Source organism: Marmota flaviventris, chromosome 1, assembly GCF_047511675.1.
Source record: "Marmota flaviventris isolate mMarFla1 chromosome 1, mMarFla1.hap1, whole genome shotgun sequence".
NCBI classification, from domain to species: Eukaryota; Metazoa; Chordata; class Mammalia; order Rodentia; family Sciuridae; genus Marmota; species Marmota flaviventris.
Window position 1 is genome coordinate 24,824,105 of NC_092498.1, and position 27,579 is coordinate 24,851,683.

The 27,579-nt window shown below is 37.5% G+C and overlaps 1 protein-coding gene across 3 annotated transcripts in view; it reads left to right on the forward strand.

Annotated features, from left to right (window-relative positions):
* Positions 1-388: 388 nt before the first annotated feature.
* Positions 389-27,579, forward strand: part of LOC114108189 (transportin-3) — an 86,146-nt gene continuing 58,955 nt past the window's right edge. Inside the window, exons 1-2 of one of the 3 annotated variants that reach the window (XR_011707554.1) lie at positions 389-875; positions 26,649-26,849. Coding sequence is in view for 2 of the 3 variants with exons in the window: in XM_071612033.1 (XP_071468134.1) it covers positions 756-875; positions 26,649-26,849 (321 nt within the window). In the remaining variant the exon portion in view is untranslated. Of the gene's footprint in view, positions 876-11,022; positions 11,125-26,648; positions 26,850-27,579 lie in introns of those variants that run through there. The other 2 variants (XM_071612033.1, XM_071612036.1) reach the window with 2 other exon arrangements.

Sequence of the window (27,579 nt, forward strand, 5' to 3'; positions counted from 1 at the left end):
TTAGTCGGTTACACGTCTCATTCACTAGGGTCTGAGTAGGAACCGTGTCTTAAGTCATCTCAATCTCCGGTACATTGGACACCCCAGATAGCTCAATTGACGCGCCTTGATCACCAACCCGGGACAGAAGGGATTCTCAAGAGAGGAATGAGGAAGTCGGGAGGGAGAGAGATGACCTCTGACCCATGCCAAGGAGGGAAGAACGGCTCAGGTACTTGACACAAATCGGTCCTAAAGCTCAAAGAGGACGTAGAAAACCACAGCGTACCCTTTCTTCCACACTCCTCGCCTGGCAGGGTCACTTCCGGGAGGGGGCGGGGAGACAAGAGGAGGCGTGCCGGGAAGGAGGCCGTTTGTAGAGCACCAGACGGAAGTGTGCCAAAGGTACTGGGCTGTCGCTTCCGGTCCGGTTAAACGCGGCTTAGGTACACAACGTGGCTGGTGTCGTGCGGAGATCGGCTTCTGAACGTAAATCAGCAGGTGAAGAATCAAGAATCAGCGTCCGGACTCAGGAGTCTGGATACCAGTGAAAAGACGGAAAAAAAGAAAAGGAACCTGAATACGATCTATCCGCTGTTTCCGAGGGGCCAACTTCTACAGTGAACCCCTCTGCCCTGGTAACGGCCAAAGAGGAGGAGATGGCGCCAGTCAGGGAGCGGCTGTGGCCAAGACAGTAAGGAAGCGCGAAGGCAGAGCAACCGGGAAGCCTCCTGAGAAGAATCCGAACTGTCGCTGTCACCACTGCCGCCAACACCATGGAAGGAGCAAAACCGACATTGCAGCTTGTGTACCAGGCAGTGCAGGCGCTTTACCACGACCCGGATCCCAGCGGAAAGGAGCGCGCCTCGTTTTGGCTTGGGGAGCTGCAGCGTTCGGTGAGGGGCCCAGAGAGGCCGTTCTGCGCCGCGGGTCCCAGGGCTGGGTGGGTCGTAGGCTCGAGGGGAGAGCCTGTGCGGGCGGTTGCCCTTGTGAGGTCCTCCTTGGGGAGGAGCTGCTGTTGTGGGGTGGGGCTGCGAAGCTACATCTATGTCGCTTTTCGGAAACTAGTCGCAGCTGATCGCTCGCGAACTGGCCCATTCCTCACCCCGTAGAATCTGGTTTGTAGGTCCTGAACTTCTTGCTTGTGGCGTGGGTCCAGCCCTCTTTAAGTTCTGTCCTTGCTATTACTCCTTAGACCGTGCTTTTCTGTGTTGTCTTCAACCAAATCAAATATCAGTGCTTCTCTACCTTCCACTCAAGGATGCTTTATCGGTCTCACCTCCATGTCCAAGGTTTGTATATGGCAGTTCTTCCTAAACGTGGGAAGGTAGCCGCACACCTCACTAGTCTTTGCCAATTTTCATTCCAGTTCTGAAACATTATTCTCGAAATTTCTCAGGTTTCTAGATTCGTATACTTGTGAATTTTCTCTTTGCTTTGGAGTGCAGTATAATACAGATGGAAAAAAAAGCTAATTCTGGTTTCAGAAAAACTTAAAGAGTTCTCATTTTGCTTCATATTGGTCCTCTAACCTATTTCCCTGACTTTTAGGTTTTTATTTATAAGATGGACATCGTAGCTATCTCAGTTATTCTGTATGTTTGTGTAAGTATCTAGTGAAATGTTCAGTTGTCTCTTACATATATTGTATTTCCTTGTTCTTTGACTCACATTTTATGCTTTATTCCCTAATTTTCACACTTATGTGTGTTGTGCTGTTTCTGGAAGTGTGTATAGTTGGTGATCTTGCTGAAATAGGTCATAAATGTAAGATTTGCTCTGAGTTGTGAAGTACTTTGAAAACTGATGAGACTGACAAAACGCTCACTGTTACCTTTTTTTTTGTGTGTGTGTGTGGTGCTGGAAATCAAATTTAGGGCTTCACTGCGTGCTGAGCAAGCAAGTGTTCCACCACTGAGCTACATCCACAGCCTCCTTTATCTTTCCCTTATTTTGTGATTTTACTCACAAGCATGTTTTTCTGTTTACCCTCTTGCCTTTTATATGTTTAACTCATAACTGATATTTAAAGGTGCTCTGCTCTATTAAATAAGCCAGTAGGCTAGAAGTACATAATAAATGTTTTAAAATTTGCAACTTTGAATATGACACTTAAAATTTGGGGCCTAAATCCTTGTTTGCTTTGCGGGAAGACAAATAGGACTTTACTGTAGGCTACATAAGGAAGTTATTCACATATGTTCCCCTTTAGAGTTTAGTTTCTTTGATCTGGGAAGTCACAATTCCTTTATATTCATATAGTTTTCTAAAATATATATAAGAGGAATGCTTAGCAGTACTACAAAAGTAGTTAGTATCACTGCTAAATTTGCATATTGTTGTGTGTATTTAAAATCAGTATTTGAGTCCTTGAACCAGCAACTGTGCTGGTTTTTTATATTTAGAAACGAACTAGAAAATAATCAGTGCTTGTAACATAGGGTAATTGTTATGATTAAATGAGGTAGTATCTATAAAGAGCTTTGAAAAGTTATTCAGTATAGAGCTCAAATTGTGTTACAAGTTATTATTTAAAAATTAGTAACTTCTTTCTGCTCTTCTCTGTTACAACCTATCATCACCATCATTTTCATTATTACTATCATTGTTAGTAGGGTCTCAACAGGAACAGGTGGCATATTTGACAAGATAATTTGAGGAGAGTTTACTTTGTAAAGGTACTTTTTATAATGTTGCAGGTGTAATGGTACCACAAGAAATAGTGTAATAATCTGTAGCCAAACTGTTAACATCACTTGAAGGGGAAGAGGGATGATTACTTGACTGCCTTGAGAGGAATGGTGGGTGACTTTCATGTGAAGGGACATGGCTAGCTTAAGGGCCCTTTCAGGGAGGGAGTTGAAGGAATGAATTTCCTTACTTTATTCTTCTAATCTCCTACTCTGGGATTCCCTGTTGTCCAAACACAATCAGAAGCCTTGGGACCTGGCAACCTGTTGATAACATATATATATATAGGTCAGCTTACTGTAGCAGAAATGATGATAGAGAAAGGTGGAAATACCAGCACAGTCACACACCATCAGTTTTAGTACCTTTAGCATCTAGATTGACAATCAGCTAATACTTTGGCCATTTGATTCCTTCTTCATTTTCTTTAGTGACCTGGTCACATAGTCACACCCTGGATCTTGCCATTACTGAAAAGTCACCAGCCCGCCAAATCGCTTTATTCAGACATTATGCTGTGTTCACAATCCAGTTTTTTTGGCTCAGTAATATCAAGTATTGGAATTATACATATTTTTAACTTTTATCAAAATTTAAGTTTTCTTTTTAAAAATTAAAAATTTTGCTCCACTTTATTTTAATGGTGATGAGTACTTTTTTCTTTTTTTAATATTTGTTTTGTTTACTGTATATCTACAGCAATTTATCCCCAAATTCCTGTCGGTACTGTAAATATCATCTTTGTCTATTCAGTCTCGACAGTCTGTTCTTTTAGGCTGATGGAATCATCAAACCTGAGATCCCCTATGCCCTTGCTCCAGTAAGCCTAGGGAATTTCCTTTACCCCTCTCTCCCTCTTTTTTACAGTACAGGTGATTAAACCCTGGTGCTGAACCACTCTACTTTCCCCACCCATCTTTTTGTTGTTTTGTTTTTTCTTATTCTCGTTCTGTTGGTCTTTTTTCTTGGTTTTGTTTTTTTCTTATTCTCTTTCTGCTGGTCTTTTTACCTTGAACAGAGTACTCTAGATCTCTTCCAGGGATGCTATCAGTGCTCTACAATCAGATGAGGGAATGAAGCTGGGGGCTGGTTCCCACCAATTCAGTGTGTGTAGCCTTTTATTTAATCTTCTGCTTTCAGGTGATATTCCAATCTTTAGCTAAGTCTGTTGTCCAAGAATCCAGAGTCTTCCTACTTCAATCTTTCCAAAGTAAATCTTGAGTCCTCTATTATGGTGGGAGAATAATAGTCAGGGAGAAAAATATAGCAGTCTAATTGCTGCTTGTACAGATTTTTTAAAAATTTGTGCTTTCTAGATATACATGACAGTAGAATGTATTTTGACTATTATACATACATAGAAAAAGTGTAACTTTTCCAATTAGGATCCAATTATTGTGGTTGTATATGACGTGGAGTTACATTGGTTGTGTTTTCATATATAGGGATAGGAAAGATATGTCTGATTCATTTTACTGTCTTTCTATTCCCATCCCCTCTCACTTCCCTTCGTTCCCCTTTGTGTAGTCCAGTGTAGACTTCTGATCTTCCCCTCCCTATTGTGGGTTAGCATCCACATATCAGAGAGAACATTTGGCCTTTGGTGTTTTGGGACTGGCTTATTTCACTTAGCATGATATTCTCTAGTTTCATGCACTTACTGGCAAATGCCATAATTTCATTCTTCTTTATGGTCAAGTAATTTTCCATTGTGTATATATACCATATTTTCTTTATTCATTCATCTGTTGTAGGGCACCTAGGTTGGTTCCATAGCTCCTGTTGTGAATTGAGCTGCTGTGTCACTGTAGTATGCTGATTTTAAGTCCTTTGGGTATAAGCCAAGGAGTGGGATAACTCTCAAATGATGGTTCCATTCTGAGTTTTTTAAGAAATCTCCATATGCTTTCCAGAGTGATGTACCAATGTGCAGTCCCACCAGCAGTGTGTAAGTGAACCTTTTCCCCCTATATCCTCACCAACATTTATTGTTACTTGTATTTTGATAATTGCTATTTTGCTGAGGTGAGATGGAATCTCAGTATAGTTTTGATTTGCATTTCTCTAATTGCTAGTGGTGTTGAATATTTTTTTCATATTTTTTTTGACTGTATTTCTTCTTCTGTAAATTTCCTGTTCAGTTCCTTAGCCCATTTATTGATTGGGTTTTTTTTTTTTTTTTTTTTTGTGTGTGTGTGTGTGTGTTGTGTATGTGAAGGTTTTTGAGTTCTTAGTATATCCTGGAGATTAATCCTCTATCTGAGGTGCTGGTGGTAAAGATTTTCTCCCATTCTCTGTAGGTTCTCTGTTCATGTTCTTGATTTTTTCCTTTGCTGTGAAGAAACTTTTTAGTTTGATACCGTCCCATTTATTGATTTTTTTATATTTATTTTTTAGTTACAGGTGGACACAATATCTTTATTTTATGTGGTGCTGTGCCAAACTCATGCTAGGCAAGCGCTCTCCCTTTGAGCCCCCACCCCAGCCCCCATTTATTGATTCTTGATTTTACTTCTTGTGCTTTAATCCACCCCTTTATTTTTTACACCTGTGTGTCTGCCTTTAGCTGTTCCTGGTAGTTCTAATTAGAATCAGTTTGCGCCAATACCATTGGCATCTCCTCGTCCCTCTCCACCCTGAGGAAAATTTCAGCCTTCTCAGATCTATAAGGACAGTTAACACTCATCCATTAGCTTTTCAGTTTCCTTGATGTCTGTCATCTGTTTCCATTCTCTTTGTCCTTGTGAGTTTTTGCATTTTTATTTTTATCAAATATCTTTACTCTGATTTTAGTGGATTTTAGAAGGTACACAAATGCAAATGAGTGTGTTCAATCAGTTCAGTTTTTTAAAAATTTTATTATTATTATTATTTTTTTATTTTGGTGATACTAGGGATTGAACCCAGGGTATTTTACCACTGAGCTACACAACCCCCTCCCCCTTTTTAAAATTATTTCAAGATAGGGTCTTGCTAAGTTGGTCTCAAACTCAAGAATCCCCCTCCTCAGCATCTCTAGTTGCTGGGATTTATAGGTGTCACCACCACTTCTGAATATTTTTTTAAAATTAGTTGTTCCAGTCTTCTCTCTTCATCCAATTTGCATTGCAAGGTCTATCATTGTGTCAATTAAATTTACCACCAGCCCTTTCCCTCTGATTTGGTGTATCCAGCTGTTTGTCCTATCATATCTAGGTGCTTTGCATATCACCTGCTGTATTCTTTGAGACCTTGATCTTTTGGTTTATCTTGGGTCTTACCTGCAACTTCAGATTCCCTCTTATTGAATTCTTTGCTATTCAAATACCTGTAATGTCTCTCATAGTAAGCATGTTTTGGGGGGTAGGTGAATGGAATGCTAACTTTTGCCCAATTTTGTTTTTTCTTTGATTTCTTTCTTCTGTGCTTTTACCCTTTCCTAATCCTGTCATCAAATGTAGAAATTCATCCACCTTTTCAAAGTCCAGCGTCTGAAATTTGCTTTCTCCTTGAAGTCTTAACTGATTCTTTTCAGCTGAAAGTCTTCCGTGCCCCGTGTCTAGAGCACTATATTTTATTGCATTTACCAGTTTTTACCTTTTCAAAATTTATTTTTCTCTCCCACTGGACTGTGGGATCCTTGTCACATTAATTTATTTGTGGTATAACATTCATACACGAATGAGTAAACCATGTTTATTAAGAAAGAGATGAGCTGGGCTTGGTGGTGCATGCCTGTAATCCCAGCAGCTCTGGAGGCTGAGGCAGGAGGATGGTGAGTTCAAAGCCAGCCTCAGCAAAAGAGAGTAGTTAAGCAACTCAGTGAAACCCTGCCTCTAAATAAAATACAAAATAGGGTTGGGGATGTGGGTCAGTGGTTGAGTACCCCTGAGTTCAAGCCCCAGTACCCTCCCCCCCAAAAAAAAGATGATTGTAATCTTTCACACACAAGTTCTTTTTCTTAATTTTTTTTTTGTAGTTGTAGATGGACAGAATACCTTTATTTATTTGTTAATTTTTATGTGGTGCTAAGGATGGAACCCAATGCCTCACATGGTAGGCAAGCGTTCTGTCACTAAGCTATAGCCCTAGTCCACCCACAAGTTCTTTAAACTGTTTGTTGAGTGAATCTTTGCTTGTTGTAAGCATGCCTAAAAAACGGTAACTCAAATTTTATTTATTTTTGTCATTGCTTCATATCAATGATTAGTTGAAAATAAACAACATTTAGCTTCAGGGGTGTAATTTTCAATATTTTAATTCCTCTTAAAAACAACAACAACCAAAAACCTTTGTAAAAGCTGGGCGTGGTGGTGAACACCTATGCTTATAATCCCACCTACTTAGAGGGATCTTTGTTTAACAGTAGCCAGTGTTTTTCTGAACACTTACAGTTTGCTTTGTCTAACCCCAGTAACCAAAATTAGTAGATAAGGTAGGAAAGACCATCTTTTATAGGGCTAGTGATTATGTTGCTTATTTGTTCTAAGTTTCTACTTTTCACAGAGGCAATATGTTGGTAGAGGTTATCTCAAAAGTTTTATTGTCCAGTCTGGAAACTGAAAAAGGCATGATGTAAAGCATAAATTAGGTGAATTAAAATCATGCTTTGATGGTTTGTCACCAATTCATGTAAATTTTTTCTTAAATATCATCTCAGAAAGGTCTTGGGCCATGGGTATCAACTTCCAACTTTTTTCCTAGTGCTTTTTCCTTTGGAATTTTAAATGTAGAACTAATGTAGTTTTTTGGGTTCTAGTTCTAATATACTTATGATGGCTGAATAACATTCCATTTGTGTATATGCCACATTTTGTTTATCCATTCACCCATTGATGGACACTTGCTTCTACTTTTGTCTATTGTGAATAATGTTACTATGAACATGCTTGTATAGATGTCTCTTGGAGTCCCAGCTTCCAGTTCTTTTGGGTATATATGCTCAGAAGTGAAATTGCTAGATCATATGGTAATTGTCTTTGTTTTTTGGAACTGCCTTACTGTTTTTCAGATCTTATAGAATTTTAAGTTATGTTGAATTTAAAAACCAACTTAATTCATAGGAAGTTGTAGACTTCAGATTCCCTGTCCTGTATTTCCCTAGCTTGCATATGATACTAGGATATTACCAGAGTGTCTTATGCTTGTACAGGTGAAGCACAAGAGAGAAGGCTTATTTTTCTTTATTGGAAATTTATACTTCTGCTGAAGGAGATAATTTTGTAGTGTTCAGTTTGCAGAAGCCCTTTAAAGTACTGTCTTAATTTTTATTCTCTAGTAGAGTTTTCAAAATGAAAATATTAGTAAACAATTATTTTTTCCTCTTTTGGTGAGTTTTCTTTTAGCAGGGTTTACATTATTTTTTCTCAAGCCCTGTTTTAGTCAGCCTTTTCACTGCTGTGACTAAAGGATATGACCCAAACAACTATAGAGGAGGAAAAGTTTATTTGAAGGCTCTTGGTTTCAGAGGTCTTAGTCCATTTAATGCTGGCTCCATTCCTTAGGCTTGAGGTGAGGCTGAACATCATGGTGGAGTTTTTGGCAGAGGGAAGCAGCTCACATCATGGTGATCAAGAGGTAGAGAGAGCGACTCCACTTGCCAGATATAAATATATATCTCAAAGCCCTAATTCCCACCTCCTCCAGCCACATCCTACCACTTCAGTTACCACTTAGTTGATCCCTATCAGGGTTTTAACTCACTGGTTGGATTAAGACTTTCACAACCCAGTCACTTCTTTGAACCTTCTTGCATTGGCTTACACATGAGCTTTTTGTCCCCTAAACTCACATCCAAACCATAACAAGCCCATGTAAGTATTCAGTCTTTTAAAACATACATTTTATAATTTGAATGTCTCATTTCACATTTTTATCAGTTTGAAAATTTGATCCTTCAACATTGTGTTAACATGTACTTAATAGGTATGATAAAATTTCATCTGGGGTCGGACATGGTAGTACACGCCTGTAATCTTAGCTATTGGGTGGGGAGCTGAGGTAGTATCAAAAGTTTAAGGCTAGCCTGGGCAATTTAGTGAGACACCCTGTCTTAAAATAAAAAATTAAAAAAGGGCTGAGGATGTAGCTTTGTGACAGTGTTCCTTGGGCTTATTCTCCAGTACAAGAAAAAAAAAATCATCTTGTTTATATGATTTGTTAATAAAACTTGCTCAGGAAGATAGGAGATTAAAGAAAGAAATAACATCTTCTGTGTCTTGGCTTTCAGGAAGCCCTCACCCCAGGCACCCGTTTGCTTCAGATGAAATGGTTTCCAGCTTGGCATTTTCTTTTTTTCCCCCTTTTCTTTTTGTTGTTGATACTGAGGATTGAACCCAAGGGCGCTTTACCACAGAATTATATCCCCAGCCCTTTTAAAATTTTGAGACCTGGTCCTACTAAGTTGCTTAGGGCCCTTCTAAGTTCTGAGGCTGACGTTGAACTTGTGATCACCTACCTTAGCCTCCAAAATTGCTGGGATTATAGGCATGTGCCACTGCACCTGGCTGGCATTTTCTACTTTTAGGGCAGGGCTGCCTAGTATCATTAATAAAGTCCTCAGCAAAATGGTTATCAGGGAATGCATGCTTAGCTACTTCCAACTGGAGTGGATTTTATGGATCCAGATTTATCCTTTGTTTTTTTAAACATTTACTTTTTAGTTGTACACAATACCTTTATTTTGTTTATTTATTTAAATATTTATTGTAAATGGACACAAAACAATGCCTTTATTTTTATGTGGTGATGAGGAGTGAACCCGGGTCCCGCCCAAGACAGCGAACGCTCTACCGCTGAGCCACAATCCCAGCCCTTGTTTATTTATTTTTATGTGGTGTGGAGGATCAAACCCTGGGCCTTGGCACATGCTAGGCGAGCAATGCAATGCCTAGCCACAACCCCAGCCCCCAGATTTATCCTTTTTTTTAGGGTCATTCTTAGGTTAATTCACATACATAGGTGATTGAAGATTTTAAACTTGTCAAGAAATTTTTGGGCAAGATATTGTACTACCATTTCATGTGACTGACAGCTATAAATTCATTTGACAGAGGTCATTGTGTTGTTCAAGAAGCTTTGGGATTTCATCAGAAACTAGGGATACCATGGTGTACAGTGCTGTCATTTGGTCTTATTGATTCCTTCCTTCCCAAAAGATCAGGATAGGATAGTGCTTATGGGCCTGTAGTCTTTGGAACATTTGAAGAGTGTTTTTGGTTATTTCCTCTGGAATTTGAGTGGCCATGATTTGTCTCAAATTTGTAAATTTCTCATAAAGGATTGTATATGAAGACTTAAGATAGTTGGCCAGGGTTGGACATATGGCTCAGTGGTAGAGCACTTGTGTAGAATGGGTTTGATCTACAACGTGGCAAAAAAAAAAAAAAAAAGTGGAGGGGATATGTGATAAGCTTTCACATTTTTTCTGTTTCTAAATTAGAGTTGTTTTTTCTTCACCTGTCTCATGAAAATGATATTTTCTTTATTTGTGAAATTCATTTTCTAGCTCTATATCACATTGTTGCAGGACAGGTATCTAAAATGTTGCTTTATTGATGGATAGTTTTTCTTTATGTGATTTTTTTCTTTCTTGCAACATCACATTTATTTCAGATATAACAGCAATGTTAAAATTGACAAGTTTAATTCTTAACCTCACCATTATGAGTTTTTTAATTCAGTACTATGAGATACTGTTCCTCCTTCCCTGTAAACTTCCCTCAGTATACTATAAATCTTTGAAAATCTTCTTTTAATAAATATATCATTCACTGATTGATATGCTTAAAACTGTAGCAACTTGACACTTTTATGTTACTTTTCAGGTCTCATTGAAATTATCTGTATTTTCAGGATCTCATTTTCTGTTTTCCAGAGCTCTTCTGTTTTCCATGAAGTAATTCTGCTTAATTGAAGGAGTTTTTGTGTAGGATTAAATAGCAGCCCAAATCTGCTTCTAATTCTTGGCAGCTAATGACTTCTTGTGTGTGCTTGCATTGTTGAGGACTATGCAGTGATTTTGGTTGATTTGGCAGTTTTAGAAATGTTAGTGTAGAAGTGAGTCTTGGAGCAACAGTGCACTGTTAAAAAAAGAAAAGGGGCAAGTACTTTTCAGGTCTGCTGTAAAGTATAACGAAGGACTTGGAGCATGTTAGTGAAAGGATTTCTGGGCCATAGCCTGCCTGCCCCATATTTATCACATAGTCATGGAAATATCTTTGAAAAGACTGATATAAAGGCCTGTTCTGCTACTGCTTTGTGAAATGGAAGATTGGAATTAGATACTTAAATGGAAAATGTTCTCTTGTTGCAGCCTCTTTGAAATGTGCTGCTAGTGGGAGCTGCAGCTTCCTTCTGCTGACTCGGAGCCCCAGGCTTCGGTTGAGATGGTCCTTTCAGAAATGTGGAGCTTAGTCCAAGCCTGGATTTCAGTGGGTAGCACCTGGCATCTGTGGCTAGAAAGTCCTATGAAGTGTAAGTGCTTTATTCTCTCCTTGAAAAAAAAATCCCTTTTTCTTTTTTGATTCTCTTCCTTCTTTTCCTTTCTGTGGCTTAGCAGAGGGGAAGAACGATGAGTAGTGTACTATAGTGTCAAGGGTATCAGGGTTTGGTTGCCCCCCCCCCCCCCCCCCCCGCTTTTTTTTTGATTCAGTGACCAGAACAAGATTACTTGATACTTTTTGGATGTCAGTAATTCTTAAACTCTCCTAGAATTAAAATAAATAAATAAATGGCCTCTTTAATGTTTAGTATTGGCACTATCATTATGGGTAATTTTTTTTTTTACCAACGATTTACTTAATAACTTTTGATACTCTTTTGCCTAGTTTCTTTTGTGGTCACTCTTATAGTTGATTTATTTTTCTAAAAGACAGATATTTGATAGGAAGGGCACTTTTGACTAGTGGGTGAGGCAACTTTAAGATTAAAAAGGCAGCTAGGGACATAGCTTAGTGGTAGAGCACTTATTAAAGTGTACATGGACCTGGGGTTTGATCCACAGCGTTGTAAAGAACAAAAATTAAAAATAAATAAATAAAAATGGTACTTGAAATTAGAAGGTAGCTCTTCTTTCCATTTGGTTCCACTTCATGCATTTTCATAGGAGAAATTTGGGAGTTCTTCTAAGCCAGTTCATTGTAAAATTATCCTGGAAAATTATATATACCTGCCCTCTATATTTTAGTTTATTATAAAACAACTATATTGTTTTATATAGTTTTATATTATCTAGGCAACTAGATAATAGTATAATGAGCATTCGAAGATGCAGATTTTATGTTTAGTTTATTAGCCTGGGCTGAACACTGATCTTCTGTTAACTATTTCAAAAGTATTGGGTATAGTTTAAAGTAAGCCTTATTCTAGAAAGGATATCCCCACATTTTCCCCAGGTTTTTAAATCTTCAGATTTTAGCTAAGAAAAACATTAAGTTTCTTCTTGTTGTTAAAATAAAACAAAACCAGGTTTCTATCCTGGCATGGCCAGTGCAGGTTTACAAATGAGTACTCAAATTCTCATTTTCTGAGGGCTTTTGTATTCCTTATCTATAAAGAACTTATTGGCTTATCTCTGTTTCCCATTTTCTCTCTAAACATTTTAAATTCTGTTTTGATAGATGTCCCCAGTGGAGTATTTCATATACCTGGTGAAAGGGTGGGCTTCATGTTTGGGAGAACAAAGAGGTCAGAGACTTATGAGATGGTGTTATCAATTTGCTTCATATTTAACAATTTAATATAAACTTTATGCTGGGTGTGGTGGCACACTCCTATAGTCCCAGGAAGTTGGGGCAGGATGGTTGCAAGTTCAAGGCCAGCCTCAGCAACTTAGTGAGACCCTGTCTTAAAATAAAAATAAAAAGGGCTGGGGATGTAGTTCCAGTGGTAAAGTGCCTCTGGGTTCAATCCCTTGCAAGCCCCCCCCACCCCTGTGCATGCTTTATCAGTTACATTTTAATAGCATAAGGATTTATCTATGGATTTTGGGAGTTGCAAAGATAATTAAAGTTGTTTCCTTACTTTTTCTTTAATTTTTTTTTTTTTTTTTTTTTTTTTTAGTTGTAGTTGGACACATACCTTTATTTATTTTTATGTGGTGTTGAGGATCAAACTCAGTGCCTTGCACGTGCTAGGTGAGCTTTCTACCGCTGAGCCACAACCACAGCCCTTGTTTCCTTACTTTTGAACAGAGTTTATCATCTATTTGAAAAGATGAACAAGGCCCAAATAATTTCAGTGTAAAATTCCACAGCTTAGCTGTGATAGTCAAGGGTAGTACCATGGTCGTAAGGTAAAGGATTCATTTATTCTTGTTGGAGGCATCTTTTCTGAGTTTTGTTATATTAGATTTATTTAGTTAGAGAACAATTCAAACTAAAATTTGTTTTTTTTTCCTGTACTGTAAAGTCAAAGTGATTATGATTCCATTTGCTAACTTTTTTTTCTTACATACAGTTACACAGTATCTGTGCATACCATATTAGCTTTTTCCCCCTCTGTTGGTGCTGGGGATTGAATTAAGGGCTTCGTACATGTTAGGCAAGTACTCTACCACTGAGCTCTATCCCTGAGCTCCTCATATTAGCATTTTATTAGATTGGAATAATTTTGTGCCTTCCATAGTATACAGATTTAAAAAAAAATTTTTTTAATATTTATTTTTTAGTTTTTGGTGGACACAGCATCTTTATTTTTATGTTGTGCTGAGGATCGAACCCAGTGCCCCACGCATGCCAGGCGAGCGCTTTACCGCTTGAGCCATATCCCCAGCCCCCATAGCGTACAGATATTAACAAGAGAAGTTTTAGGTTATGTTGAAGTCGTAACCTACAGTTTCATTTAATATTTTGCTTACAGACAAAAGGTTTCAACCTTTATCAAAAGATAATTTGCTTACATATACAATTTCCGTTTTATTTTTTGTTTTTTTACTTATGTTGACATATAAGTAATCATTAATAGCATCAAGGCATAAAACATTTCAGTAGGCTCCAGAATACCTCTTCCCAGGAAATCACACCCCCAACAACCACTATTCTGACTTATATTATAAATTAATTTTTTTTTTTCTTTTTGGTACTGGGATTGAACCCAGATGCACTTTACAACTGAGCTACCTCCCTAGTCTTTTTAAAATTTTTTAAATTTTGAGACAGGGTCTCACTAAGTTGCTGAAGCTGAATTTGATCCTCCTGCCTGAGCCTCTGGAATTTTGTGGGGATTGTAGGTATGCGCCTCCAAGCCTAGCTTGCCTATTTTTTAAATAACAATTTTAATGAAATTCACACAACTGTAACTCTCCCACTTAAAGTGTAGACATATTTAGTAATATTCATGGAGTTGTATATCCATCACCGCAATCAAGTTTAGACCAGTTTCATCACCTGAAAAAGAAATCCATACCCCTCGGTATGCTCCCCCCTTCTACTTCATCCCCAGCTTTAGGCAATTCACTTTTTGTCTATAAAGAGTTTCCTGTTAAAAGACATTTCATATAAATGGGAATATACAGTTTGTAGTACTTTGTGGCTGACTTTTTTCACTTAGGATAGCATTTTCAAGGTTTATCCATGCTGTAGCAGGTATGATTGTTTCCTTTCCTCCCCACTCAATTTTTGTTTTCACCCTTATTTATTTTTATTGATTGATTGATTGACTGTGGTGTTGAGAGTTGAACTCAGGGTTCTGTGCATGTTAGGCAAGTGCTCTACCAATGAGGTACATCCCCAGCCCACTTAATTCTTTTTATGGCTAAACAATATTCCATTTTCTTATCTTTATATATAGGTACCACATTTTATCCATTCTTCAATGAACCAACATTTGGACTGTTTCTATTTTTTGATTGTTATGAATAACACTGCAATGAATAATCGTAATCATGTTCAAGTGTTTATTGAATTTCTAAGTAATATGATAACTCTGTTAAGTGCCTTCTTGTTTTCCACATCTTCACCAACACTTAGGTCTTTTTGATTATAGCTATCCTGGTGAAGAGATATCTAATTGTGGTTTTGATTTGTATTCCTGATGGTTAATCATATAATCATGTTTTTTTTTTTTTTTTAATGGTGTTTTTTTGGGTGGTCCTAGGGATTGAGCCCAGAGCCTCATGCATGCTCTGCAAGTGCTCTACCACTGAGCTACATTGCCAGATTCTTTCTCACCTCTTTTGTTAAATTTTGAGACAGGATCTTTTTAGTGTATTTGTTTGGGGGAGTGGGATAGGAACATCTTATTTTGTCCTGGTCTAAATCTTTTTAATATCCTTCTTTCTGTTAGCTTTGGGTTTAGTTTGTTCTTTCCCCAGATCCTTAAGTTAAAAAGTTAGACTATTGATTTTTTTTCTCTTAATATACGCATGTACAGTTGTAAATTTCCTTCTTAGTGTAACTTTTGCTGCACCCCATAGGTTTTGGTACACTGTGTTTTCATTTTTCTTAAGATATTTCCTCTCCTTTGGCCTCTTGATTGTTGAAGAATGTGTTGTTTAATTTCCACATATTTATGAAGTTTCTGGTTTTTCTTCTGTTCATTTCATTGTAACTAGAAAAGATGCTTTGTATGGTTTCAGGCTTTAAATTTATTAGGACTTTATTTGTGGCATAATACACACTCTATCTTGTAGAAGTTTCAGTCTTTTTGAGAACTGGTGTGTAGATGGTTCCTGACAAATAATGGAATATTTGACTTGTGATTTATTGTCTTTTCCATGGTGTGAAAGTGCAACCATTCTATTTTTAATTTTCAGTGCAGTTTTTAATAAATTATATATTTGATACAAATATTTGATATAAAATAGGCCTTGTCTTAGATGATTTTGTCTTACTGTAACCTAAAATAAGTATTCTGGGCATTTAAGGTATAGTAGACTAAGTATGATATTTGGAATGTTATGTGTATTAAACACATTTTCAGCCCATGATTTTTTCAACTTATGAAGGGTTATGTGGACATAATTCCATCATAAATTGAGTAGCGTTTGTATGTCTTCTTTCCTTCACTGGGTCCAGACTGCAGGCTTGGAATATTTATCAGAATTCCTCTTCCTTGGCAGTCAGAATTCCAATTTTCAATTCAAGTTCATATTCCAGGTTTTTTTTTTTTGTTGTTGTTGTTGTTGTTTGGGGGTTTGAACCCAAAGGTGTTTAACCACTGAGGCATATTCCCATGCCCAGCCCTTTTTATTTTTTATTTTGTGACAGGATCTCCTAAGTTGCTTGGGGCCTAAGTTACTGAGGTTGGGCTTGAACTTGCCTCCTGCCTCAGCCTTCTAAGCTGCTGGAATTACAGGTATGCACCATAACACCTGGCCATATTCCAGTTTCCTGAAATCATTTTTCCCAGTCTGTTGAAACGTCCCAGAGTTCTTCGCATCTCAGACTCTTGTCTTCCACTTTCAAATTGGATAACTTGAGGGAAAAAGTGGAGCCAAATACTGGACTGAATTCTATTCCATTCTCTCTGGGATCTGTGGCCCCATGTACTAGCTAATTTGGTGTCTACAGAAAGGGTCTTTTTTGGTACCTAATTAACATTTTCTGGTTGTTTTTGGCTGGAGAATTGGAAAAATACCAGATATCCTTTTATAATCAAGTTGAAATGTCTGGCAAATGCAATAGGAGAGATAACTTTTAGGTCATTTAGGGAGCATATGAGGCACAAAACTAACTGCTGTGTGTTATTAAAAAGTTTCACTGCTTTTTCTAAAAAAGTTTACAGAACGAATTTTTTTTTAAATTGATAAATATATTAGGGAAATAGAAGGATTGCTGTGTATCACAAATGGTTAATTGAGACCAGTTACTAACATAAGGAACTCCTGGAAAACAATATGGAAAAACTATAGTCATGTAAAAGATTGATAAAACGTATCAGAAAATTCACATAAAAGGAAATACCAATGTATTTTCAAAAAATTTAAAAAGATCCTCAGTTTCACTCAAAATAAAATAGAAATTAAAAACCACACTGAAATACTATTTTTTGCTAGTTAGACACAAGTACAGAAGTTTGATAGTGCATTCTGTTGATAAGACTATGGGGATACAGGAATGATGGGAGTATAATGTGATAAAGCCTTTTGGCAATAGTTATAAAAATTACAAAATAAATATACTTTTGCAGCAATACCACTCAGAAAGAATCTTACAACGAGATTTGTATCACTTTTTTCTCTTGCTGGATGCTTGAAGCATGTTTTCCATTTTGTATGAGACAAACAGTTATGGGGTATCAGAAAAGCTCTTGTTTCTTGATAGTAAAGAATGAGCTCTCTTGACTTCCTTTTTGTTATTTAGTGTTTTGATATAAAAGAATCTAAGTGCAGTGGGGCACAGTGTAGCACATGTGTAATCCTGGCTACTCATCAGGCTGAGGCAGGAGGATTACAAATTTGAGGCCAGCTTCCGCAACTTAGTGAGACCCTGTCTCTTATGATGAAAAATTAAAGGGGTTCAAATGTAGCTCAGTGGTAGTGCACCCTTGGGTTCAACCCCCAATACTGGAGGGGAAAAAAGAACACAATTGCTGGGCTGGGGATGTGGCTCAAGCGGTAGCGTGCTCGCCTGGCATGCGTGCAGCCAGGGTTTGATCCTCAGCACCACATGCAAACAAAGATGTTGTGTCTGCTGAGAACTGAAAAATAAACATTAAAAAAAAAAAAGAACACAATTGCTCCTGTGTACTTGGCCTAGTCTACCAGATGGGGTTAGGATGGAAAAGGCTAGGCAAGGCTGTAGCTGCTCGTTCCTCTGGAAGCCTGAGATTGGTGGTCAGGATGGGGTCTGGCATTGGCTTTGCTTGGACTACCTGCCAGAAGCTGTCCTTGGACATGGAACCCAGATAGAGACAGTAGAAGTTATGGGTGGCATAAGCAGGTCTTTGTAAGAGGTGGCTGCCATGCTCTTGGGACTGGCGGAGACTTCCCTAGCCCTTCAAAGGCTGTAATCATATAGGAGGTTGGGGGCTAGGTCACAAAGCCTCTTTGTAGAGATCATTGGGTGTTCTGCTACCAAGACATGCACAGGGTATATTACTATATATTTTTAAAAATATGTATCTTGGGGCAGCGGTTGTGGCTCAGCGGTAGGTAGAGCACTTGCCTGGCATGTGCGAGACCCTGGGTTCGATCCTCAACACCACATAAAAATAAATAAACAAAATAAAGGTATTGTGTACAACTAAAAAATAAATATTAAAAAATATGTATCTTGGAGATTTTTCCATATTAAAAGTCCATTTTTTAAAAAAGACAGTTCTAAGCTGAGTGTGGTGACACACTCCTGTAATCCCAGTGATTTGAGAGGCTGAGGCAAAAAGATTGCAAGTTTGAGGCCAGCCTGGCAACTTAGCAAGTTCCTGTCTCAAAGTAAAAAAGGATTGGAGATGTAGCTCAGTATAAAATGTCCCTGGGTTCTATCTCTGGTTCTAAGAAAGTAAGAAAATAAATACAAAAGACATTAAAAAAATATATTTGCTGGGCACAGTGGCTTATACCTGTAATCCCAGTGACTCAGGAGGCTGAGGCAGGAGAGTCTCAAGTTCAAGATCAGCTTCAATAACTTAGCAACTTACTGAGAACCCCTCAAAAATAAAATGGGCTGAGGATGTAGCTCAGTGGTAAAGAGCTTCTGGACTCTGGGTTTTATCATCAGATATATATATGTGTGTGTGTGTGTGTGTGTGTGTGTGTGTGTGTATCTCCCCTTAAGCATACTAGTAGAGCACTTGCTCAGTATGCTTGAGGCCCTAGGTTTAATCCCCAGAACCTCACCCACAAAAGAGAGGGTGGGAAGAAAAGAAAGCAGGTGTGCACACTGTGCTGAGGTCAAAATTAAATATCTCCTTTGTATTTCTACTCCTCTTATTTACCAATTCACAGCCCTACCTATAAGTTTACCAGTTTGCTCAAGGTAAATAGTTTAGGATTGAACCCAGGGGCACTTAGCTACTGAGCCACATCCCTACTCTTTTTATGATTATTATTTTTTGAGTCGGGGGTTTCACAAAGTTGCTGAGGCTGGCCTTGAACTTGTGATCCTCCTGTCTCAGCCTCCAGAATCACTAGGATTACAGGCTTGTGCCAAAGTGCGTAACAGTGAAATGTCAACTTTTAAGAAGATAGAAATGTTTAAGTCAGAAATACAGATAACAGTCTGTTGCAGTGGCATACCTATTTGATCCTATCAATTTAGGAGACTGAGACAGGAGGATCTCAAGTTCAGGGTCACTCTGGGCAATTTATTAGTAAGACCCTATCTCAAAACAAAACAAAAATATATATGTATGTATATACGTACGTACTGGGGATTGAACTCAGGGTGCTTTACCAGTGAGCCACATCTCTATCCCTTTTTAAGTTTTATTTTTGAGACATGGTATTGATAAGTCTCAAAGACTGACCTTGAATTTGTGATCTTCCTGTCTCAGCCTCTCAAGTAGCTGAGATTATAGGTGTGTGCACACTGTGCTGAGGTAAAAATTAAATTTTAGTAAAGGTCTAAGGATGTAGCTCAGAGGTAGAATACTCCTTGGTTCAGTCCCCAGTACTGGGGAGCAGGAGGCAGAGTTCATTGTGGGTTGAGGGTATAGCTGAGTGTAACTTAAGCTTCCAAATAGCTGGAATTATAGGCATGTGCCACCATGCCTGGCCCACAATGAGCTTTTTACAGGGGTTCTGAAGTAATAGCTTAACAGATTTAACGTGGGTAAAGACTTCATACTAGTTTAATTTAAATAGGCAAAATATAGGGTTTGGCTTTATTGTTATTTTGTTTTTTTAAACACAAACGCAGAAAACTGTACGGTACAGATGTATAGTTTGGTGAATTAGTATATGTGAGTGTCCTTATAGCCACAACAGGTCAAGAAATAGCACTTTACTGACCTTTCCTGAGGTCTTCCTTGTGCCCTATTTGACTTCTTTCTTCTCCCTAAAAGTAACTGCTGTTTTTTGTTTTCCTTCCTTCCTTTCCAAGGGATTGAGCCCAGGGGTGCTTAACTACTTCAACACATCCCCAGCCCTTTTTATTTTGAGATGGCGTTTTGCTAAATTGCTGAGGCTGGCTTTGAACCTCTCGATCCTGCCGTCTCTGCTTCCAGAACTGCTGGGATTAGAGGCATGCACTTCTGCGTTCAGCCCACTCTTCTTTTATAGTAATGTTTTCTTTCGATGTCTTTACAGTTTTATCAGCAGGTGGACATTCCCACACTTTGTGGTAGAGTCTTGCTGTTTTTATTACTACTTTAAATATACCTTTTGTCTGTAGATTCTCTTTGTAAGATTGTTTATGTTGAGGAAGCTGGTCCATTTGACCTGGAGTTTCCTGATCTGGATTTTGCCGATTGCATAAGAATTATGTAAGATCATTCTATTCTATAAGTTGGTCATTTATATCCGTGGGTTTTTGCATCTGAGAATTCTACCAACTGCAGAATGAAAATATTTGGAAAGAAAGATTGTGTCTATACTGAACATGTATTGACTTTTTTCATATCATTATTTCCTAAACAATGCAGTACAGCAAGCAACTGTTTTTTTTATATACCCTTATTCATTCATTCATTCATTTTTATGTGGTGTTGAAGATTGAACCCATTGCTTTATATGTGCGAGGCAAGTGCTCTGCCACTTGCCTAGCCCAAGTACAGCTGCTGTTTACATAGCATTTATACTGTGTTATGTATTGCAAATAATCTGTTGATGATTTATGTCACTTATAAATTTAAGGGTAGATATGTCTGTTATATACAAGTCTGTACCATTTTGTGTCAGAGACTTGAACATCTGCAGGTTTTGGTATCTGATAGGTTCCTGGATCCAATTCCCCAAGGATACTAAAGGACATCTGTATATTGGCAGCTGGATCCAGAGGCTTGATGAGAGACAGTCATGTTTGATCTTATCATTTTCATCAAGATCTTATCGTTTTCATCATCTGGTTATCTCTTCTGATTACCTTTTTTGAAACAATCCCCAAAATTAGTGACTTTAAAAACCATTTTATCCCATAAGTTTGTAGGTCAGGAATTTGATCAGAGTTCAGTAGATTGTGATTATGCGACTTGAGGCATCCATTTGGTGGTTGGCCTGGTCTGGAGGTTCTAAGACAGTTTCATACACATGCCTGACACTGTGATTGGAATTCTACAGAATGCTGAGCCCAGCTGGTCCTCACTTTCCATGTAGTCTTTTATTTTTTTTTTATTTTTAGTTTTTATTTTTTGATACCTTGGATTGAACTCAGGGGCACTGCACTCAACCATGGAAACATATCCCCAGTCTCATTTTGTATTTTGTTTAGAGACAGGGTCTCACTGAGTTTCTTAGTGCCTCACCTTTGCTGAGGCTGGCTTTGAACTTGTGATCCTCTTATCTTAGCTGCCTCCCGAGCCACTGGGATTACAGGCATGCGCCTGTAATCAGCAGCTCCATGTGTCTTTATGGCCTTTCCACATTTTCTCTCAAGTGGGGCACTACTGAATTCTTTTTTTTTTTTTTTTAGAGAGAGAGAGAGAGAATTTTTTTTTTAATATTTATTTTTTAGTTTTTCGGTGGACACAACATCTTTATTTTTTTTTATTTTTATGTGGTGCTGAGGATCGAACCCAGCGACCTGTGCATGCCAGGCCAGCGCGCTACAGCTTGAGCCTCATCCCCAGCCCACTACTGAATTCTTAATGGCAGTTCTCTCCTTAGAGTATAAAGTGAAGGATTCCAAGGCAGAAGTCCTAAAGCTGCTTCTGATCTAACTTCAGAAGTCCCAGAATGTTGCTTCAACCATTGTTTGTGGGTTGCAAAATAGTGACAGTGTATTCTAAATATGTCTTTTTCTTTTTTACTTATTTTTCTAGACTACCTGTATAAAGTATTCCTTGTCTACTAGTAGGTTACTAAAATTATGGTTTATATAAGAAAACCAAAATAATGCTAGATTTTCCCATTGTAAGATACTGAGTTTATACCTAAATATAATGGTCACCATGTCTCTCCATGTGATAATTTAAGTCCCTTGCTGAAGCAAGGCCAGTGCCTCCGAAGTACTTTTGAAATGACTCTAAGTAGGTAGCTTTCTTGCTATCTAGTAGGACACAATGTATCATAGGCTCATTCTTGCTTGCTTTCTTCTTCAGACCTTAATCTTCTGTTTCTTCAAGAAGGAATGGTTTCTTATAGTGGCAAATTGAATTTAAAGACGACAACATGAGCACTAGGGATGCAGTTGTTACTGGGTGGGATAGTATATTTAGGGCTTTCAGTGAATATAGCTAAGGAGTTATATATATTATATATATGAAATTAAAATTATATATAAATTATATATAGGCATGTACATGCATATGTGTACATGTATATATAGGCATGAGTAAATATTATGCATATAGAAAATATTTATTTAAAGATAAAATTCCCTATATAGTCATTCAGATATCCCCCTCCTTTTTGGTGGGGAGTGCTAGGGATTGAACTAGGGTCTCATACCTGCTAAATTTGTGTTCTACCACTCAGCCATACCCCAAGTCCTCCATAAATATTTTTGATTCAAATTCAGCATTACATGGTTTTTATCTGAAAAGTCCTTCTGTATTACATCTGTATATTTCTCTTCCATTGTAAAAATCTAGATTCTCAAGGACACAGAAGGTGGTAGAAATGGAATATCCCATAATTATTCAGTTACTTTATGCCATTAGAATTCAGTGCCTTGATGCCTCAGATTAACCATACTAGTACTACCACCACCATCACCATTGTTTGTTTATTTTTGGTACTGGATATTGAACCTAAAGTGCTTAAGCACTGAGATACATCTCCAGCCCCTTTTATTTTTTATTTTGAGACAGGGTTTCATTAAGTTGCGTAGAGCCTTGCTAATTGCCAAGAGTGGCCTTGAACTTGTGATCCTCTTGCCTCAGCCTCCTGAGACACTGGGATTGTGGGTGTGTGCCACTGTGCCCAGCAGTTAAATTAATTTTTGCATCTATTCTCCTTTTCCCTTCATTCTCTTTTTTAAAAATTTTTAAAAATATTTTTTAGTTATACATGGGCACAATATCTTTATTTTATTTATTTTTATGTGATTCTGAGGATTGAACCCAGTGCCTCACATGTGAGAGGCAAGTGCTCTACCACTGAGCCACAACCCCAACCCACTCCCCTCATTCTCTTAAAAAAAACAACATTCTTGTGTATTACAATGTACATCATAGTGGAATTCTTTACCATGTTTGTACTTGTACAAAGCATGGTTTGATCAGTCTAATTCCCCAGTACCTTCCTTTCCCCCTCGTTCTTTAATAGTTATACTATGAACTGTCAGGGTACACAAACAGTGTACCCCTCCTCTCCCCTTCCCTCCCCTCCCCTCCCCTTCCCTTTCTTCCTTCTTTCCTTCCTTCCTTCTATCCTTCCTTCCTCCCTCCCTCCTTCCTCCCTTCCTCCCTCCCCCTCTTTAGCAGTGCTGGAGATTGAACCCAGCACTGCTAGGCAAACACTCGACCACTGAACTACATCCCCGGTCCCACCCGCTTCTCTTTGTTTTGAGTCTTCATTTACTTTTTAGTTGTTCTTTACACTACATGTGTAGACTTTATAATCAGTCCTTACGTTGAAGACAAACTCTTTGTAGTTGTTTTGGTTGTCTGAAGCTATTTTAGAAGATTGTTTCAGAAGGACTCAAGATAATAATCTCTGAATTTTTCTATGTAAGAGTTTGTGGCTTTTATAAAATTTTGACTAAACAGAAATGTTTGTCAGATTTTCTTTCTTAGTATCATCAGTACATTCTTCCATTTTCATTTTTCTGGTATGTGCTTTACCACTGAGCTATATTCCCAGCCCTTTTTATTTTTTTATTTTGAAACAGGATCTTGCTAAGTTGCCAAGCCTGGCTTTGAACTTGGGATCCTCCTGACTCAGCCTCCCAAGTAGCTGGGATTACAGGGATGTACCACTACACCCCTAACCTTTTTTGTTCTCTCTGTGGTTAAAGACAGCTTTGTTTTTTTACTTATCTGATGTGTTTGGTCACACTTATAAAATTCCTTCTAATTTAGTCTTTATGTCTGAAGTGATTTTTTTTTCTTTAATTTCTCATCTTTTCCATGAGTCTTTTATCTCATTTCTGAAAATCTCCTTTCCAATTGTGCTATTTTATATTTCATATCATTTTCTTAGTGTCTTTTAGCTCATTTTGAAAAAGTAATATAGTTTTTAAAATCTGTTTTTCTGGTCTTCATTTCTTGTAGGAGTTGTTTTCTGCTCATTTTTCTTTTTTGTCTCCAAAGCTGTATATGTCATTTGAAGCTTAGTTGTTTATTTTTTTGTGAAATTAGTTTTTCTGAACATGTAGAAGTAGTCTTGGTTAAATATAATATTTCCAACTTCTTAGGGCTTCCTTTTCTGTTATTTTTAGTGTGGTAGTTAACAAACATGGAAACTTGATTTCTGAAATTTCCTTTGTTCCCCTTTGTTTTTCTTCCTTTGTCTCATACTTCTGTATAAATTTGATTCTCTTTACAGTAATTTCTCCTTGGTTTGGGCCGCTTTCCTGACTTCTTCAGTTTGTAAGTTTTAGATACAGACTAAACTGTTTATTCCCTTCTTTTTTGGGGGGGTTGAACTCAGGGACATTCAACCACTGAGCTATATCTTCAGTTCTATTTTATATTTTGTTTAGAGTCAGGGTCTCATTGAGTTGCTTAGTGCCTCATGGTTGCTGAGGCGGGCTTTGAACTTGCGATTCTCCTGCCTCAGCCTCCCAAGCGACTGGGATTACAGGCATGCACCACTGTGCCTAGCAGTTCATTCCCTTTTAAATCTTTTGTAGGTCTCTTCCATTCACGAATCCACCATTGGATCTGGCATTTTCAACTGCAGTGCTCAAATTGGTTCTCTGTTACTTCTCAGTGAATACCTGTTGGCTCTTTTGCATCCATCACATACTCTGTTGTTTGTCTCTGCTTCTGCTTTAACTGAAGTTGAAACCGCAGAGATCTTACAGATATCACTGGCTGGTTCCCATCCACTTAAATTTTGGAGATGACTAGACAGCACTTAGTTTTGCTGTAAATGTTCTTTCTTTCTAATTTGCTCTGTTTGAGGATATTTGTAGAGATTCCAGAGCTTCATAGAATCTTTTTGCTATTTAAAAAATGAGTTTGAGCAAAATAAATATATTTTGATGGCATATTAAATCATAGATGTGCTTGGGTTACTAGTTAGATAATGAATGACTAAAAATATTGTGGCTGGAAAAAATTTTACCTGAGGAAGGGTAATTGGTGTTAATAATGATATATCAATGCATTTAAATATTTGTTGAGTATATGTTCTAAGGGATAAAAAATTCTCCCAAATTAATAAAACAACTATGTCTTGAAGGAAATTAATGCTTCATGTTTACTCTCCACCAGTGTATGTGATTAAAAGCTAAATTTTATGTTAGTAAACCTGCAATTGTGGAATTCAGGGGCTGTTTTCAACTCACTTTAGGAATTTGCACTGCCTATTTATTCTGCCTGTTTCTGATTTTGACTTGCTGCTTATCTCTCTTTGGAAAGATCTTGAAGAAATTGTGTTACTTGTGAAGGGCTCCATCTTCATAAGAAATTAACTAAAAAGGCATATGATCTTCATAGTTCGCTCTTTTCTTATGTTGAGATTGAAAGTTTTTTCAGTCTATATTGTCATTTGATTTTAGCCCTCTCCTATGAAAAGGCATTTGGTGTTGAATTGGATTAGAATTTATTAGTTGGCTGTTAGTTGCCTTCTGTGCTACATGATTTATTTCCTAAAATTATCTCTTTTTCTAAATATTTATTTTTAAGTTATAGGTGGAAATCATATCTTTATTTTATTTTTTTATGTGGTGGTAAGGATCAAACTCAGTTCCTCACACATGCCAGGTGAGCACTCTAAGCCACAACCCCAACCCCTAATGTTATCTTTAAATAAGACTCTTTTTTTATTTGTGAGTAGTACCAAATTCTTTGCTTTTGTTCTTTATATTCTATAGATAAGCTTATTTTATTCTGTGAGATAGTTATTGAGCAGCATATTTAACATTTTGCCAAATAAAGCATGTGAAATATGTACTTGGACCAGTATTTTTTTTCTGCTATTTTTTCAGGCACTAAAGGTTGAAATGTAGGTGTACTGAGACCAATAGTAAATATATTTCCTTGTTTATAGATATACTAACAAAACAGCTTCCAGACTCAATTTTCAGAGTGATCAAAACTTATTTCTTTATGTGGGAAAAGAGAAGAAGCAACCAACCTATAGGTAGGGTTAGAAGTTACATAGTGACATTTTAGTAGAGACTTTGGGGACATTTTTCAAATGATTCTCATCAGCAAGATTATATCTGCTGGGCTGGGGTTATAGCTCAGTTAGTAGAGAGCTTGCCTAGTACACATGAGGCATTTGGGTGCCATCCTCAGCACTGCGTAAAAATAAAATAAAATAAAGGTATTGTGTCCATCTACAACAACAACAACAACAAAATTTAAAAAAACGGTCAAATAGGAAAAAAAAAAAGATTATATCTGCTGGTTCAGTTGATAGAGGTTTTAGAAAATTTTTGTTGAATAGGGCCTACAATTGAAATATTGGCTGAATTAGTGGGTGATTTAGCTTGTCAGATTTTTCTTTGAGTATACTTTTGTCTAAATATATTTATATATGTATTGAAGTATGACATTAAAATTATTTAGAATTTTTTTTTTTTTTGCAGGAGAGGGGGGTGGGAGGGGCGGAGAGGTGGATACTGGGGACTTAACCCAGGGGCATCCTCAGCCTTTTTTTTCCTTTTTGTTTTTTTTGAGACAGGGTCTCATTAAGTTGCTTAGGGCCTTGCTAAGTTGCTGAGGCTGACCTTGAACTGGTGATCCTCCTCCTTAGCCTTCCGAGCCACTGGGATTACAGGCATGCACAATCATACCTGGCAGAAAATTAATTTTCTTTAAGGTATCTTTGTTTGATTTACTTTCAGGTTCATGCCTGGGAGATTTCTGATCAGTTGTTACAGATCCGGCAGGATGTGGAATCATGCTATTTTGCTGCACAGACCATGAAGATGAAGATTCAGACCTCATTTTATGAGCTCCCTACAGACTCTCATGCCTCCTTAAGGGACTCATTGCTAACCCATATCCAGAACTTGAAAGATTTATCACCTGTCATTGTAACGCAGGTAAATCCTGTGATTCTCATTAGGGAAATTTGTAAAGCCATTTGGATTGTCAAGTTTATTTTGATTATCATTGTTGAGCTGTGTGAGGTAATGTTAAATTTATTATAGGGGGTCTTGGTATAGTCTTATAAAAATGACAGTTTTAATCTTTTGCATTAGTCTTATAGTTCATTGGGTTTCAAACTTTTAAATACTAGAAGTGGGGAAGGAGAATGTATTTTCACAGACATTCGTGTGCTACATGCTGTTAAAAATTTGCAGATGATTAAAAAAAGAAAAACAAAACTCTGTACTATGCTGGGTCTGAGATCTACAGGGTTATTACCTTTTTAAAAGATCCTTTCTGGGCTGGTTGGCTAGTAAAAGTCTCTCATGAATAAAATGAGCATTTGGTCTTCCCCCCCGTCCTTTAAACAGGGAAATATATTAGAAAGAAAAACTGAAAGCTTCTGTAAATACATGCTCCCAAGTTTTCTCTGCCTGGTGTAAAAGGAGATTTTTTGCCTAAGGCCTCAAGATGAGAAATGGAAAGAGAAGGGAAATGGCAATCTATTACTTGAGGACTCAGTCAAATGTCTGACTTTTGTCAGTAGCTTTGGTCTTTTGGGAAAGTGTAATTTATTTGTCTATGAAGTTCTGTGGTATTGCCAAATAAAAGTAAGTATTAATATATTGTAAGGAAAAAAATCTATAGCTTATATTTTTTACTTTTGTTGTTTTTGTGTAGTCT